The 17,298-nt window shown below is 46.6% G+C and overlaps 2 protein-coding genes and 1 long non-coding RNA gene across 4 annotated transcripts in view; 2 read left to right on the top strand and 1 right to left on the bottom strand.

Moving 5' to 3' along the window:
• The window catches only part of LOC123756549 (protein escargot), a 148,860-nt gene that overhangs the window by 78,314 nt on the left and 53,248 nt on the right, over positions 1-17,298 (bottom strand). The gene's annotated exons all lie outside the window — the stretch shown is intronic.
• LOC138368621 (caldesmon-like) lies at positions 2,777-6,620 on the top strand. The gene is made up of 2 exons (XM_069331221.1): positions 2,777-3,172; positions 3,559-6,620. The coding sequence occupies exon 2, from the start codon at positions 4,797-4,799 to the stop codon at positions 6,618-6,620; it is 1,824 nt and encodes a 607-aa protein (XP_069187322.1). The 5' UTR covers positions 2,777-3,172; positions 3,559-4,796.
• On the top strand, positions 7,673-9,654 carry LOC138368390 (uncharacterized). Its single transcript, XR_011229574.1, has 2 exons — positions 7,673-8,544; positions 8,931-9,654. It is a non-coding gene; the product is annotated as an uncharacterized lncRNA (long non-coding RNA).

Genomic DNA, 17,298 nt, shown 5'->3' with positions numbered 1-17,298 from the left:
TAAATATCTATGTCTATATGGGGGTGATCAGATTAATTACAGGCACTCGCGCGAGTTCGATTTCCTGCCGAGAAGGAAATGGGCAGCTTCTTTCACCTGATGACTCTGTTTACCTAGCAGTAAATTAGTATCTGGGAGTTAGACAATTTTCAAGGGCTGTATAATGGGGATGTGTGTGTATTCACCTAATTGTATTCACCTAGTTGCGCTTGCGGGGGTTGAGCTCTGCTCTTTCGGCCCGCCTCTCAACTGTCAATCAATCAACTGTTACTAACTACTATTTTTCGCCCCCCCCCCAGGAAGCAGCCCGTAGCAGCTGTCTAACTCCCAGGTACCTATTTACTGCTAGGTAACAGGGGCCTCAGGGTGAAAGAAACTTTTGCCCATTTGTTTCCACCATGGCCCGGCATCGATCCCGGGTCCCTAGATCTACGTGCCAGAGCTCTGTCCACTCAGCCACTAGGTGTGTGTGTGTGTGTGTGTGTGTGTGTGTGTGTGTGTGTGTGTGTGTGTGTGTGTGTGTGTGTGTGTGTGTGTGTGTGTGTGAATGTGAAAAAAAACACAGTTGATTGAGAGTTGAGAGGCGGGCCGAAAGAGTAGTGAGTAAATGGAATGATCTAAAGGAATGGAATGACCATTCTTAACTTTAAAAGCAGGTATGATAGAGAAATAGAAATAGGAATCATTGCATTAGACAACCGTCGGCTAGAAAAGCGGAGTCCAAGAGCTGGAGTTCGATCCTGCAAAGCACAAATAGTTGAATACAAATAGGCGAGTACACAGCTTGTTCAGCGTAAGAGTCACAATTATAGAGACCACAAATACATACAGAGTTTTGAGTAAGATTCAATATCACCGACAGATGAATACCCCCACAAGACACAGGAATGCAACCGACAAAGAGATGGAAAGGCGCGGGCCAAGGAACTATCACCCGACCCTTTAAGTACACCAAAGTGAGTACATCTTGGTGAACACACAAACCCTTCACATTCATACAAACAGACAACCTGGAAATAACCGCTATGTCCAACACGTGCCCAAAGTAACTTGATCTTCACAATGACCCGACCTCTTCGTGACCTCGTGTGAAATGTGACCCCCAATTTTACCCTAATAATGGGCAGGAAACGCTGAACGGTCGACGGCTTCGGAGTGAAGTAGTGATTGTCTTGTACAGCTGTAGTTCACGAGGGTTTAAAGCAATATTGGAACAATATGTATTTCTTTGTTTTGTGTATATGTTTATATGTGTATAAACACTCTTGGCGCCTATATAGTCTATTGGTGCTCTTGGACCACACTCTTCTGGCCGCCAGTAGTCTAATGAAACGATCCCTGACCTAATTCCTTATCGTATCTACTTTTAAAATTCTATATACCTGTCAGGAGTCTATATCGAATATATCGACAGGTATAACGACAACAGAAGATTCGACATCAGCGAGGCCATACACATCAAAAAGTCAAAATCAGCAATCAAGAGCCATTTAACACATAATTACATTCAACCCACTTTAAAACCCTGTACCAACACAGAGACAGTAGAAGCAAGAACATAGGAATTTAATGACCTATTAATATCCATTCATCTACTTGTTCATCTCAATCACGTCCTGTACCACCTCACCCAAAGCGAATATAAACTTTGGCAGAGCACGGAGAATTTGTCTTTGAAAATGTAAGGAGTGCCTTACGAAACGCATCCCAATAGGTCAGACTATAATATAGTGTGAAAATAAACTTTCGAGTGTTAATTTTTCAACTTCCCTCGACAGTGAAGACAAACATAAGAAATAATGAAAAGATTCGTGTTAGAATCATTAATCTTACCTTTTCGGTCATATTCAACAACATATGATTACGAAAGAGACTTCCTCGCAGTCTTCGACCGACTTTATTTACAGATTTCTATCACATCAAACAGTATATGATCTGCATACGAAATCCGGATGAGGCAGAGTACCACCAAATCTTCGTCGTAGAATATCTGTTCTAAACTGATGAATACTAGTGATATGATTAAAACAACGGATCAGTGTAACGGAATATACATGCTGCTTATCTTTAGATTATAAAAATTAATGATTAACCTGTATTATGCATATCTATGTAGGTAATGTGTGTTTTGACGTGTAATCATGGGATTAAGCTAAAAAACCGTCATGGCATTAATTGGTCCTATATATGATAACTGATTCTATATACCTATAAAGAATTTTGATAAAGAATTTTAGCTTTCTGATATGCTGTTTTATATAGAAATTAGTGATTTAGAACATTATATAAAACTTATATAGTTTTTAATGAAACTGTTAACCGTCAATTTAATCCACTCCTTCGATTATTAATCATTTTTAATTCATAGTCCATTATTATTGAATTTTGTTATTTTTTAATGCGAATATTATTACTGCTGTAGAGTGTTTTACTAAACAATATCCCAACATCAATTATAATACATTATATTTCCAATTTGTCTAAACTTGTTAGTGTGTCTCATGCAATTGCACACATATTCATAGTTTAATACATTGCTGTACACCTGTTCACAGTTTTATTTACACTGCTGTAACGCTGTACATAGTTAGAGACATACTGCTGTACAATGATTTACTGATAATCTACTGTACTGCTCTTAGTTACAGCCAGACTTTTAACGCTTTAAATGAACAATGTTATGATCTCAGCCTACAGGAGAAACGAGTCTCCCTCCTTGAGAGTTATTCGTCAAGCCTGACCTGATTAGAAGGTCTAGCGAATATTGAGGTGATAACGCATATGTAAAATAGTTGCTTGGATATGTATAACAGTTTGAGATTATGGGCAATGAAGGAGAAAACAGATAAATGACTGGCTAGGAGATGTGGACATTTTGCTGGAGGCGTGAGGCTCGCTTCCGGAGGACCTTGACCTCACTTGAGTGCCAGACATCGCAGGGGGAAGCCGCGCTCCGTTTGAGCTCCCGCCAGAAGGGAACCCCTAGGGATATATCTCGAAGAGAGGAGAAGTGTGCGGACGTACCAGCTGTGGAATCGAGCTGGGAACGTTGTGGTCTCAAGTCCTGGTCGACGAGCAGATATTAAATCGCCCAGAAGCATTATTGTGGGCCGTGGGAGCGCCCTGACCAGACGCCGTCAGAGGGAAAGCGCCCTCGACCAGCCGATCTGTGGTAAGCACGATATGCGCCAGTTCATAGTGATCGTTTGTAGTTGGTCGTGTGCCCAGCGACAGTAGCAATGTTTATTTATAAGTTAGACATGTTTTAATAAGGCAGAAGGCCTGAAATAGGAGAGTGAAGAGGGAGGAGCACGGAGCGACGTCCGTCCCCTCTGAGCTCTGACCGACGACTGAGGGAGCCCGGCTCCGGATGGAGGAAGACCCTCCCAGTGAGTGAGGACCGCCGCAGGCGAGGTGGAGTATGGACCCGCCCAAAACGGGGGAGTCCACTCTCACTGTATGTAGAGGACAGATAGAGGTTTGAGGCAAGCATATTGTGTGGTTATTTTGTTTATGTGTTAAAGGGGAACGTTTTATTGGAGTGTCGATGGGTTGCAGGTTTGTCTTTGGGGAAGAAGTTGCTGAGAACTTCGAAGCCAGCAGATGAAGTAATTGATGAGACTCCAAAGGTAGTGGAGCAGAGGACCTCGAGCTGTGAGGAGAAGCAGCAGTGAAGAGGAGTGTCACGTGCTTCTGTAGAGGTGGTGTAGCAGCCAAGAGAGCTGTGGAAGAACCTAACAGAAGGGTGAAGCACCGTAGTTGCACAAGGAAACTTCATGATAGCAGCCTGGAGGAGCTGCAGAGGATCCTGGTAGTGAAGCCCGGAAGAACCTAAGGATATTAGGGTTGTGAACTTCCAGAGGTGGAAGGGGGAAGTTCTGGTGGATTACTTATAGGGAGTTGATAGTGTTTGGTTGTCAGTAGCGTGCAAGACGCAGTGAGAGGTGAGTGACTGTTGGCATCCTTATGTCAAGGAGTTTTTTATACTGAAGTATCAATGAACATTTATACTGGTATATGTTATTGCATTCAAATGCTGATTTTCTATATATATATGTTATCTTGTTGATGGTGCAACAGTGTGTAGGCTTGACCAACTTGAGGAGGTTAATAGTATCAGGTGGTGAACCAGGAGATAGGATACCACTTGATAAGCTGATAATAGAGTTCTGATGGTATTGGAGTGCAACCTGATTGTGATATTATAGAGTATAGGATTCATTATTATTATATGTGTGTATGTATCGTGTATGTGCTTTGTTCAGTAAATGTGTCACAATTTGCTGGTGTTTGCCCTTGTCCTAGTGAGGCTTCCCAGGAGGTAGTAAAGAAGGAGAGAGAGAGAGAGGAAGAACCACGAACCACTGCTGTGGACAGGGTAGGAGGTAATACTAGTAAGTCATAGGGGGATTGAGGAGATCATATCTCATAAGGAGAGAGTGGGGAGTCACAGCGGCTCGAGTGGGTGTGTGCACGTGACAACGAGGCTAAGTGTTGGAGCCGCATCCCCTAAACGTGTGACGTTGAGCCCCTCTCCAAGAGCCAGAAGCGCCTAGTGTGATCTCCTAGTGAAGTATAAGCACTCTACCGAGTTGTGGGTTGGGTTGTCCGTAGAGAAGGATCAACGACGACAACACCAACCAACCCACAGTCTATAATAAATTGGGGGCCTGTGTCCGGGAGAGTGAACTGACACACCCACACCCTGTCCAAGAGTGGATTTGTACACCCTTGCTGAAATAAACTGTGTGACCGCAGGTGTATACTCTCTCTCTTGGGAAGACTCACAGGACAAGATGGATAAGGTGCAAGCGTTTGTGGAGTCAGGCAAGCCTGAGGATTTAGAAGGTTGCACGAGGGATCAATTGAAACAAATAGCAGAAAAATGTGGCACCAGGTTGAAAGCATCTAAAGTAGCTGGGATGAAGGATGAGATCCTGAGGCAGTTGAGAGCCAGAAGTGAAGCGGCAGAACAAGGAGCCCAGGAAGGAGCTGAAAGTAGAAAGGAGGATGATGGGCAGGATGACGTGAGATCCCAGGGATCGAGTAGGAGCAGCAAGAGTAGCCGCAGTAGCAGGAGTAGCCGGAATAGGAGCTTGGAGAGATTCCAGTTAGAGCTCCAGATGCAGCGTGAGGACAAGGAGAGACAGTTCCAGCTGGAAAAGATGAAATTAGAACTCCAGATGAAAAATGAAGCCGAGAAGGAAAAAGAGAAAACCAGGTTGGAAGTAGAAAAAGAGAAAACCAGGTTGGAAGTAGAAAAAGAGAAAACCAGACTGGAAATAGAAAAAGAGAAAACCAGAATAAGAGAACTGGAGTTGGAACAAGAGAAAGAAAAAGAAAAAGCCCAGGTCGAAAAAGAAAAAGCCCAGGTCGAAAAAGAAAAAGAGAGAACAAAACAAATGCAGATAGAAGCGAATAGAACCTTGGCTGAGCAAAGGATTGAACATGGGTTGCCAGAGAGCACCACCCAGGTATCACACTCACAAGATGTTAGGGTTAGGGAGAAGGACATTCCCTTGTTTGTTCCCGAAGAGGCAGAGAGCTTTTTCGAGCACTTTGAAAAAGTAGCCAGCATCAAGGAGTGGCCACAGGAGGAATGGGCCCAGCTGGTCCAGTTAAGATTGACCGGTGCAGCCAGGGAGGCATACACCCAATTGTCACTGGAAGAGTGCCAGGATTACGCCACAGTAAAGAGCAGCATATTGCGCTCGTTTCAGTTAACCCCAGAAGCTTATAGAAAGCGCTTCAGAGAGATGAGCAAAGTTGGAGCATGTACGTTTGCTGAGACAGCAAGAGATCTGGAAAGACGATTCCAGAAGTGGATTGAGGCTGCTGGAGTTGGATCTTATGCTGACCTGAAGCAACTGATGGTCATGGAGAAGTTCTTGGAGATGATGCATCACGAAACAAAGTTCAAGATCCAAGAAGCAGGGATAAAGGAGGTGAAAGATGCCGCAGATAGGGCGGATATGATTACTGAAGCATACAAGAGCTTGAGGGAGAACAGAGTGAGAAGCGAGGCGAGACGCAGCAATGGCAGATCCAATGGAGTCTGGGGAGGAAGAAATTATGAAAGACCCAGAAGAGTCTGGGGTGAGAAAAATTTTGATAAATGGGCAGATAAAAGTAAGTACCCTAAAACTCAGAAGAGTAGGTCGCGCACTTCGTCTGAAAGTGAAGATGGAGGAGCTAAACAAGAAACTAATCGTTATCCTGGAAATCAAGAGTCCAGTAGAACCCCACAGAGTGCAAGTAGTGTACCTGGCCCGAGGAATTCTCATGTGAGTGGGCAGAGTCAGAGCTACTCTGGTACATATAGAAGAGACTTTACCCAGATGAGATGTTACAATTGTAACGGATTGGGTCACGTGATGCGAGATTGTCGGCAGGGCAAGAGAGTTGTGACCCTGGCCATGTGTGACCCCCGAGGTAAATATACTAATGTGTTCCGAGACAAACCACAGAGAGCGAACTTAGTGAACGAGAGGTATAGGCCGTTCATGAGCAAAGGTTGGATCAGTGTAGGAGGCCAACCTGAGGTAGAAGTTGGTATCTTAAGAGATACCGGAGCTAATCAGAGCTTGATTGCGAGAAGCCTGATTGGGAATGATCGATGATTAGCTGGCAGTGGTAAGATGAGAGTATATGGGTTATTGTCTGATAGTGACATGCCCGTATGCACTGTCCAGCTAAGGTCGGAATATGTGTCGGCGGAGGTGATGTTGGGAGTGTGCCCCGACATACCTGTTCCAGGAGTCCAAGTGATCCTGGGGAATGACTTGTGCGGGACAAAGGTGTTGCCAAGAGTCGTAGCGGAGACTGTGCCAGAGGAGTGCCCAGAAGGCCACGGCACGGGTGGGACACCTGAGAGTGTGAACCTAACTGACATCCGAGGAGATGAGTCAGGAGACCGCCAAGCCATTGAAAACCCTGTCTCGGTAGTGATGAAGGCAGAGGTGGCCGACGAGGAAGACACTGGAGAAGATGAGACAGTGTCGATTCAACCAGTGGAAGATATGGACGTAGATATAGCGTGGCTGTTTGACGAAGGTCCAGCCCAGAAAAATGAAGTCTCGGTGAGGTCAAAAGTGAAGATGGCCCAGCCGAAGAAGAATCATGTGAAGAGAGCGGACCTGAGTAGAGCCCAGACTGCTGAAACTAAGGGTCGGAAGGTGAATGCAACTGTGCTGAGTAGGAATGAGGAAAGATGTGGACAGACTGAAGACGGGAGTAGAGCGTCAAGTTGTCCACGAGCACAGAGGCATTTGGGTAGTAGAGTTAAGTTGTTTGAGATGTCAGGAGTTGACATGTTTCACAGAAAACGTAGAGTAAAGATAATGAAGAAGAGTAATAGCCGAGAAAATGAGAGGAGAAGAGACAGTATGTGTGGAGAGATGCTTACGAGCACTCTGGGAGAGATAGAGCGACATGTACGGTCGAGTGCTGTTGGATGTAGTACAGTGCTCGAAGAAACTTTTAGGGAACGAAGAAGAGTTGAAGGAGAAGAAAGGGAATTGTATAGAGGTGAGAGATGTGAGAAGAGGATGATGATGCAAGCATAGATGAATAGAAGAAAGCCGAGGACTCGATGAAGGTCAAACAGGATGAGCTCTCGGATAAAGGAGGAGACGGAAGGGAGGATAGTCGGTGAAGACGAGGGAGTGAAGTATGATGACAGGAGACGGAAGTATAATGGCAGTAGATGGAAGTGTGAAGACGACAGAGGAGATACAGACAGTAGATGTCTGACTCTGGACGTGAAGAGAAGAAGACGAGGAAACGGAGGGTGGAGACAATAAGTAGAGTGGACCGATGGAGTGCAGGCGTCCAAGGAGGACAGCCTAGCCAAGAGGTGCCAGAGAGGTCAGATCATTTGTGAGAAGAACATGTTTCTGGAGAGTTGTGAGCCAGATGTTGCAAGGTGCAACGAATTAATTGTAGACTCCTAAGAGAGTATAAGGGGTGAAGAACGAGACAGTGTAGTGGCGGATGTATTATCCCGAGCTTTGCCACTGGAATAACTCTCAAAAATAAGGGGAGGGGAGTGTTATGATCTCAGCCTACAGGAGAAACGAGTCTCCCTCCTTGAGAGTTATTCGTCAAGCCTGACCTGATTAGAAGGTCTAGCGAATATTGAGGTGATAACGCATATGTAAAATAGTTGCTTGGATATGTATAACAGTTTGAGATTATGGGCAATGAAGGAGAAAACAGATAAATGACTGGCTAGGAGATGTGGACATTTTGCTGGAGGCGTGAGGCTCGCTTCCGGAGGACCTTGACCTCACTTGAGTGCCAGACATCGCAGGGGGAAGCCGCGCTCCGTTTGAGCTCCCGCCAGAAGGGAACCCCTAGGGATATATCTCGAAGAGAGGAGAAGTGTGCGGACGTACCAGCTGTGGAATCGAGCTGGGAACGTTGTGGTCTCAAGTCCTGGTCGACGAGCAGATATTAAATCGCCCAGAAGCATTATTGTGGGCCGTGGGAGCGCCCTGACCAGACGCCGTCAGAGGGAAAGCGCCCTCGACCAGCCGATCTGTGGTAAGCACGATATGCGCCAGTTCATAGTGATCGTTTGTAGTTGGTCGTGTGCCCAGCGACAGTAGCAATGTTTATTTATAAGTTAGACATGTTTTAATAAGGCAGAAGGCCTGAAATAGGAGAGTGAAGAGGGAGGAGCACGGAGCGACGTCCGTCCCCTCTGAGCTCTGACCGACGACTGAGGGAGCCCGGCTCCGGATGGAGGAAGACCCTCCCAGTGAGTGAGGACCGCCGCAGGCGAGGTGGAGTATGGACCCGCCCAAAACGGGGGAGTCCACTCTCACTGTATGTAGAGGACAGATAGAGGTTTGAGGCAAGCATATTGTGTGGTTATTTTGTTTATGTGTTAAAGGGGAACGTTTTATTGGAGTGTCGATGGGTTGCAGGTTTGTCTTTGGGGAAGAAGTTGCTGAGAACTTCGAAGCCAGCAGATGAAGTAATTGATGAGACTCCAAAGGTAGTGGAGCAGAGGACCTCGAGCTGTGAGGAGAAGCAGCAGTGAAGAGGAGTGTCACGTGCTTCTGTAGAGGTGGTGTAGCAGCCAAGAGAGCTGTGGAAGAACCTAACAGAAGGGTGAAGCACCGTAGTTGCACAAGGAAACTTCATGATAGCAGCCTGGAGGAGCTGCAGAGGATCCTGGTAGTGAAGCCCGGAAGAACCTAAGGATATTAGGGTTGTGAACTTCCAGAGGTGGAAGGGGGAAGTTCTGGTGGATTACTTATAGGGAGTTGATAGTGTTTGGTTGTCAGTAGCGTGCAAGACGCAGTGAGAGGTGAGTGACTGTTGGCATCCTTATGTCAAGGAGTTTTTTATACTGAAGTATCAATGAACATTTATACTGGTATATGTTATTGCATTCAAATGCTGATTTTCTATATATATATGTTATCTTGTTGATGGTGCAACAGTGTGTAGGCTTGACCAACTTGAGGAGGTTAATAGTATCAGGTGGTGAACCAGGAGATAGGATACCACTTGATAAGCTGATAATAGAGTTCTGATGGTATTGGAGTGCAACCTGATTGTGATATTATAGAGTATAGGATTCATTATTATTATATGTGTGTATGTATCGTGTATGTGCTTTGTTCAGTAAATGTGTCACAATTTGCTGGTGTTTGCCCTTGTCCTAGTGAGGCTTCCCAGAAGGTAGTAAAGAAGGAGAGAGAGAGAGAGGAAGAACCACGAACCACTGCTGTGGACAGGGTAGGAGGTAATACTAGTAAGTCATAGGGGGATTGAGGAGATCATATCTCATAAGGAGAGAGTGGGGAGTCACAGCGGCTCGAGTGGGTGTGTGCACGTGACAACGAGGCTAAGTGTTGGAGCCGCATCCCCTAAACGTGTGACGTTGAGCCCCTCTCCAAGAGCCAGAAGCGCCTAGTGTGATCTCCTAGTGAAGTATAAGCACTCTACCGAGTTGTGGGTTGGGTTGTCCGTAGAGAAGGATCAACGACGACAACACCAACCAACCCACAGTCTATAATAACAATTACACAAGGGCCGTGACGAGGATTCGAACCTGCGTACGAGAGCATCCCAGACGCTGTTTTAACGCTTTGTATCAGTTGTTACAACTAAGGCTTCGTATTCCGAGTGTGTGTGCGAGGGAGATCAGCTTGAAGAGGCCGAGTTTACTGGCCCAGGATGCAGGTTATTGTAGTTGTATATTGTCCTGTGTGTCGCACTCTGATTGATGGGTGTGATCACCGATTGTGGAGCCGTGGGAAACGCACACACACACACACACACACACACATATAACACACACGCACACAATCACATATATACACACGAGGTATGAAACAAATGAAAGACCTGGACGTGACGTCACTAGAAACGAGAGAGAGAGAGAGAGAGAGAGAGAGAGAGAGAGAGAGAGAGAGAGAGAGAGAGAGAGAGAGAGAGAGAGAGACTGAAAAAGACACAAAATACTCAAGTAAGCACTTCCAAACCACCACCATACACGCCACCACAACTAAACCAATACAACCATCCGATCGTCACCTTCTCCATTACAACATCACTGTTTGCTATGCCTCTCAAAACCATAACCACCACTACCACCAACAAACCATAATTATAAAACCACGCCTTCCACACAAAAACTATTACCATCAGAGGGGGCCTCGTAGCCTGGTGGATAGCGCGCAGGACTCGTAATTCTGTGGCGCGGGTTCGATTCCCGCACGAGGCAGAAACAAATGGGCAAAGTTTCTTTCACCCTGAATGTCCCTGTTACCTAGCAGTAAATAGGTACCTGGGAGTTAGTCAGCTGTCACGGGCTGCTTCCTGGGGGTGGAGGCCTGGTCGAAGACCGGGCCGCGGGGACACTAAAGCCCCGAAATCATCTCAAGATAACCTCAAGATCACTACAGACCCAACACCATCACCCACAAAGCATCCCAACCATGACTAAATCACAGCCACCATCAACCTCACAACCACCCCCCAATATCAACTTCACAACCACTGCCACCATTAACCACTGCCACCATCAACCACTGCCACCATCAACCCCTGCCACCATTAACCACTGCCACCATTAACCACTGCCACCATCAACCCCTGCCACCATTAACCACTGCCACCATTAACCACTGCCACCATCAACCCCTGCCACCATTAACCACTGCCACCATTAACCACTGCCACCATCAACCCCTGCCACCATTAACCACTGCCACCATTAACCACTGCCACCATCAACCACTGCCACCATTAACCACTGCCACCATCAACCACTGCCACCATCAACCCCTGCCACCATCAACCACTGCCACCATCAACCCCTGCCACCATCAACCCCTGCCACCATTAACCACTGCCACCATCAAGCACTGCCACCATCAACCACAAACTACCGTTCCATCCCGCCTTTCTCTGAGCTCCTCTCCTCCTCGGTCCTTAATTATACTATTTCCCTCCCTAAAAAAAATTAGTGGCTTAACTCCACCAAGAGCGACAGCACCTTGGTGACCCACCCAGCCTTCCAGCCACCCATAGACAGCACCTTGGTAACCCACCCAGCCTTCCAGCCACCCATAGACAGCACCTTGGTAACCCACCCAGCCTTCCAGCCACCCATAGACAGCACCTTGGTGACCCACCCAGCCTTCCAGCCACCCATAGACAGCACCTTGGTGACCCACCCAGCCTTCCAGCCACCCATAGACAGCACCTTGGTAACCCACCCAGCCTTCCAGCCACCCATAGACAGCACCTTGGTAACACACCCAGCCTTCCAGCCACCCATAGACAGCACCTTGGTAACCCACCCAGCCTTCCAGCCACCCATAGAGCGCCCATATTCCACTTGTTTTAATTTCCCTTCATCACTTTAATGTTTACGCTGGGGTCGAATGCGTTAAAAATGTATTGCGTTCAATCACATACCTAAATCTATATTAAGTGTCTTATTTTGATAGATTTAGGTAAATACGTGGCAGAAAACGAAGATAAATTAGTCACTCATGACACAGACAGGAAGAGAATGAGGGGAGGAACTCGATAATTTTGATTTCGAGAAGAAGAAACTAAGGGAAACTCAATAACTATGATTTCAAAGGAAAGAAAATGAGGGGAGAAACTCAGTAATTATGACTCCGAGTAAAAGGAAAAGGTGAAAATCCCCCAACAACAATTTGCAACACCGAGGGGAGACTTAGCAGCTAACAACACCGAAGGAAGAACAGGATGCACCCAATAACTTGCGACACCAAGGGGAAAGATGAAGTGGTTTGAAATCTACGTTGCTAGTGTTCACTGCCCCTGAAGGAGATGAAAGAAAGTGTCGCCACTTCCCCTGTCCCGGCCACCTGACCTCAACAGGAAGGAGAAGCATAATGCTGCCATTCAGGGCTTCTCTGGGCCTTTTCCCAACCGCCATCTTGGTCGGGCATGAATGTAGCTAGCAGCAACTAAATGGATGGCTGGAAAGACCACTTACTGGCAAAAACTAACCCCGAGCTTGTTGGTACTGGCTGGTGGTGTCCCCCCTTAGTGTGTGTGTGTGTGTGTGTGTGTGTGTGTGTGTGTGTGTGTGTGTGTGTGTGTGTGTGTGTGTGTGTGTACTTACCTAATTGTGCTTGCGGGGGTTGAGCTTTGGCTCTTTAGTCCCGCCTCTCAACTGTCAATCAACTGGTGTACAGATTCATGAGCCTATTAGGCTCTTCTGTGTATGTACTCACCTAATTGTGCTTGCGGGGGTTGAGCTTTGGCTCTTTGGTCAGCGTGTGTGTGTGTGTGTGTGTGTATGTGTGTGTGTGTGTGTGTGTGTGTGTGTGTGTGTGTGTGTGTGTGTATGTGTGTGTGTGTGTGTGTGTGTGTGTGTGTGTGTATGTGTGTGTGTGTGTGTGTGTGTGTGTGTGTGTGTGTGTGTGTGTGTGTGTGTGTGTGTGTGTGTGTGTGTGTGTGTGTGTGTGTGTGTGTGTGTGTGTGTGTTTACGGGGACAGGTGGTCAGCTCCTGTAATGGGTGTATATCCCAAGCAGCTTATTAGATGTTTATGAACCTACCCGGTACACTCACAATACCCAGCTCCCCACCAGCCATGCATGGGTGAAAGGCGTTATATTGTGGCAGGTTAAAATAAAACGGCATTAATCATGTTTTATAGAGTAATTAATGGAACGTGTAAAACCAGCTTCTGTATATATATGTTTTATAGCTCTTACTAGCGTTAATATTACCACGGTTAAATACTGGACGACTTCCTGGTTGATACCTGGTTGATGGGGTTCTGGGAGTTCTTCTACTCCCCAAGCCCGGCCCGAGGCCAGGCTCGACTTGTGAGAGTTTGGTCCACCAGGCTGTTGCTTGGAGCGGCCCGCAGGCCCACATACCCACCACAGCCCGGTTGGACCGGCACTCCTTGGAGGAATAAATCTAGTTTCCTCTTGAAAACGTCCACGGTTGTTCCGGCAATATTTCTTATGCTTGCTGGGAGGACGTTGAACAACCGCGGACCTCTGATGTTTATACAGTGTTCTCTGATTGTGCCTATGGCACCTCTGCTCTTCATTGGTTCTATTCTACATGTGACTTAAGTGACTGTGTGGTGTAGGTATCCACATAGTTTTTGTCACCTGATATAGTGCTTCTAAATTCCATCATTACAACGAACAAGCTCATATCAGTTCTGATAAGATCTTGTCATCGTTTGGCAAGAGCCACTACTATCTCCACCATCACCACCACTATCACCATCTCCAACATAACCACCATGACTGCACCTCCTCACAACACCGCCAATATCACCATCAGCACCACAACACACACCTCACCGCCCTATCCCTCACTGTCCCCCTCCCAGGAGGAGTGATTGGAGGCCTCTTGAATGCGAAATTAGCCCACTGTTCGCTGTCATTCACCGGCAGGAAGTGTTCACAGAGAGAGAGAGAGAGAGAGAGAGAGAGAGAGAGAGAGAGAGAGAGAGAGAGAGAGAGAGAGAGAGAGAGAGAGAGAGAGAGAGAGAGAGACAGAGAGAGAGACAGAGAGAGAGACAGACAGAGAGAGAGACAGAGAGAGAGAGAGACAGAGACAGAGAGACAGAGAGACAAAGAGAGTCAGAGTTGGGAAGGTAGTGGAAAGAGACAGACACAACAGAAGACAGAGAGAAATAAAAGCAGATTGTAACAGTCAAGACAGGCAAAATAGACTCACTATCAAAATAAGGTTTTCAGTAAATAATTAACAAGTTTCATTTTACTTCTCAAAAGGTTTCATATATTGTCTATAACTTTGCCAACAATAGAAGTTTACTAAAAGAGACAAAGGGGAATGTAAAGTTAAGGAAAATAATTTCGAAATAAGAGACTAAGAAGAAAAAATTAAGCGAAGGAAAGAAGAAGTAAAAGATTGAAGAAGAAGAAGAAGAAGAAGAAGAAGAAGAAGAAGAAGAAGAAGAAAGAATACGAGGAGAGGTAGCATAAAAAGACAGGATATTGGTGAAAGAGCGCACCCCAAGCCACCAAGCAACTAAGGCACCCAAAAGAAGCAGGTCTTGAATGAACGGAACTGGACGGGTCTAGGTTGGGCTGGCCTGGGCTGGGCTTTGCAGGGCTGGCCTGGGCTGGGCTTTGCAGGGCTGGCCTGGGCTGAGCTTTGCAGGGCTGGTATGAGATGGACTAGGCTGGACAGTGCTTGGCTTGTAAGCGTGGTTGATTGGTCTGGACGTAGGATCCGAGATGGGCTTAGAAGCTTCAGCTGAGAAGGGCTGCGAAGAGGGTATAAGACCTTGGAGCGGCTTGTGTACCTAAGCTGAGTTGGACTACGAAGATACCTGCTTTGACATAGCTGGGGAAGCTGAGCTTGAAAGGAGTTGTAGAACGCTTAAGCTTAAAAGAGGGTGCTTGAGATGAGAGCTTTAGGAGCTTTAGCTGGGTGGAGCTGGAAGAATTCAGGCGAGAGGGTTGAACTGCTTTAACTGATATTGCTGGAGAGAGAGGAGCTAGAGAAGCTCAGAGGGGCTAGCGGATAGAGCTTGGAAGGGTTAAAACTTGAGATCTGATGGAATGGGGTCTTTAAATGAAGGGATCTGCGTGGATTCAGCTAAGAGAGGATAGGACTGGAACTGAGATGGGACGGGAGCTTGAGCTTGGCTAAATCCCAAAGCCTGAAGGCTGACCAGAGGTGAGCTGATATACAAGCAAGTCTGCTAGAACCGGACCGAGAAAGAGGAAAACATTAAAGAGAAAAAAGGAGAGAGATTTGCAGCAGGAGAATGAGAAAGAAGACGAGCGCGATGTGAATAAGAAGGAAGAGAAGGATGTTGAAAGAGGCTTGGTCGTCTACCTGGGACGTACCATCAAGGCAACAGGTTCTTTTGCCCGCCTAGTACAAACTTCTCTTGAATTGTTCGTTCCTACGGCAGACAGCGTCAGCGCTTCTCCCCATCAGCCAGACACCTAGCAGCAACGCTTCCCCATCACCCCCACAGGCCGCATCAACTCATCCCCCTCTATCACCACAACCACAGACAGCTTCAACCCTTCTCTTCCAACATCACCACCGCCACAGGAACCTGTATTGGTTGGATAGATTAAATCCACATAACCGTCTTCTCTGTGGAGTTATCTGGATATGGATATGATGAAGGTATGTTGTTGGAAGAGTGAGAGGTGATAGTGATGATGATGGTAATGAGAGAGAGAGAGAGAGAGAGAAAGAGGGGGAGAGAGCGAGAGAGAGAGAGAGAGAAAGAGGGGGAGAGAGCGAGAGATAGATAGAATAACACATATACAAAACATAAACAATGCAGTCGCTATTTTGAGTGTCTTTACTGATTCGAAATAAGCCCTTCAATGTTATATTCGCCCGTCTAACTTTCTATCTGTTCCCTTCCACTGTGACTGCTAAAACTGGCTCCCTCGTACGCTAACACAAGGTCTCCACAAGAGTCTAGAGTATACCTCACTCCGCCACAGCCAATATAACTTCTTGGCTCCACCAACTCCATCTTTTTAAACCCCTTATACCATCCACTCTATTTCACAACTATATTTATCTACATTTGTCCATTGTTTTGACAAATAAAACTTCATGTATTATTGAAGTAGTAGTAGTCCCTGTCTGTCTATCTACCTTTCTGAATGTCTTCCGGTCCGTCTGTTTGTATCTCTCTCTCTGTCTCTGCTTGACCTTCTCTTTCATTTTCCCTTTTACTAGAGGTCTTTCAGAGTTCATAGTTCACTATGTATAAAACTCTCAGCATTCCCTCACTGCATTAATAATGTTTTTTCCTGTCGTGCTTTTCTAACCGAGTTGTTCTTCAGATTATAACAGTGTTTACTATTCATAGTGGTCTTTGTTTGGGCTTCAGTTACCCTCATATCTCTCTCTTTTTTTTAAGAGGTTGTCCTGTCTAAATCCACCACTGCTTTCTTCCAAACAAAATTTTTAACTGTGCATGATGTCTCTCCACCTGTTGCATTTTGTCCCCTCTGCTGCTACCACCAATGTCCCCTTCCTCCACCCATGCCCTCTCCACTACCACTGTCCCCTGCCCAACCACTTGGGCTGGAAGGTAGAGCGACGGTCTTGTTTCATGCAGGTCGGCGTTCAATCCCCGACCGTCCACAAGTGGTTGGGCACCATTCCTTCCCCTCTCCGCCCCGTCCCATCCCAAATCCTTACCCTGACCCCTTCCCTGTGCTCTATAGTCGTAATGGCTTGGCGCTTTCACCTGATAATTCTCTCCCTCCTCCACCCCTGCCTTCTCCACCAACACTGTCCCCTTCGTCCTCCTTACCCCCCCTGCACCACCTCCAGGTTCCCTTCTGACTTGAGGTTCCCTCCAGTAGCTCCATAGATGAAGTAACCATAAAAAATTAAAGTTATAACTCCTTCTATGGCGAGTGTCCAATTCTAGGCTCTCTCTCATTCCTTTCTAGCCTTCCCTTCCATCACAACCTCCAACACCTCTAGATTCCCTCCCAGCTAAGTCTTCCCTCCTCTGTCTCTTCCCTAACAGGTTCTCTCCGGGCCCTCCACTTGCGACGCAGACGGCAGAGAGAACAACAAAGAATGTTTGGTTAGTGGCTTCCTTAGAGGCCCGTGGGTGAGACTCTTTCTCGGCAGCTCCAAGGAGCATCTGGAAGAGAAAAGACTTAAGGACCTCGCTGGAAGAAACAGGAAGCCTCGTAAATGCCGGATATTTGTTCCAGCGAACTCAAGGACCACAAAGATGGCGTATAAAGCCGTGACTATCAACCGTATGGGCCAGAGACGCATAGATCTCTTTAGTCACCGAAGG

Source organism: Procambarus clarkii, chromosome 25 (genome assembly GCF_040958095.1).
Source record: "Procambarus clarkii isolate CNS0578487 chromosome 25, FALCON_Pclarkii_2.0, whole genome shotgun sequence".
Classification (NCBI taxonomy): Eukaryota; Metazoa; Arthropoda; class Malacostraca; order Decapoda; family Cambaridae; genus Procambarus; species Procambarus clarkii.
Note: the sequence above shows the minus strand (reverse complement) of the source record. Positions and strands in the feature narration are given on the sequence as shown.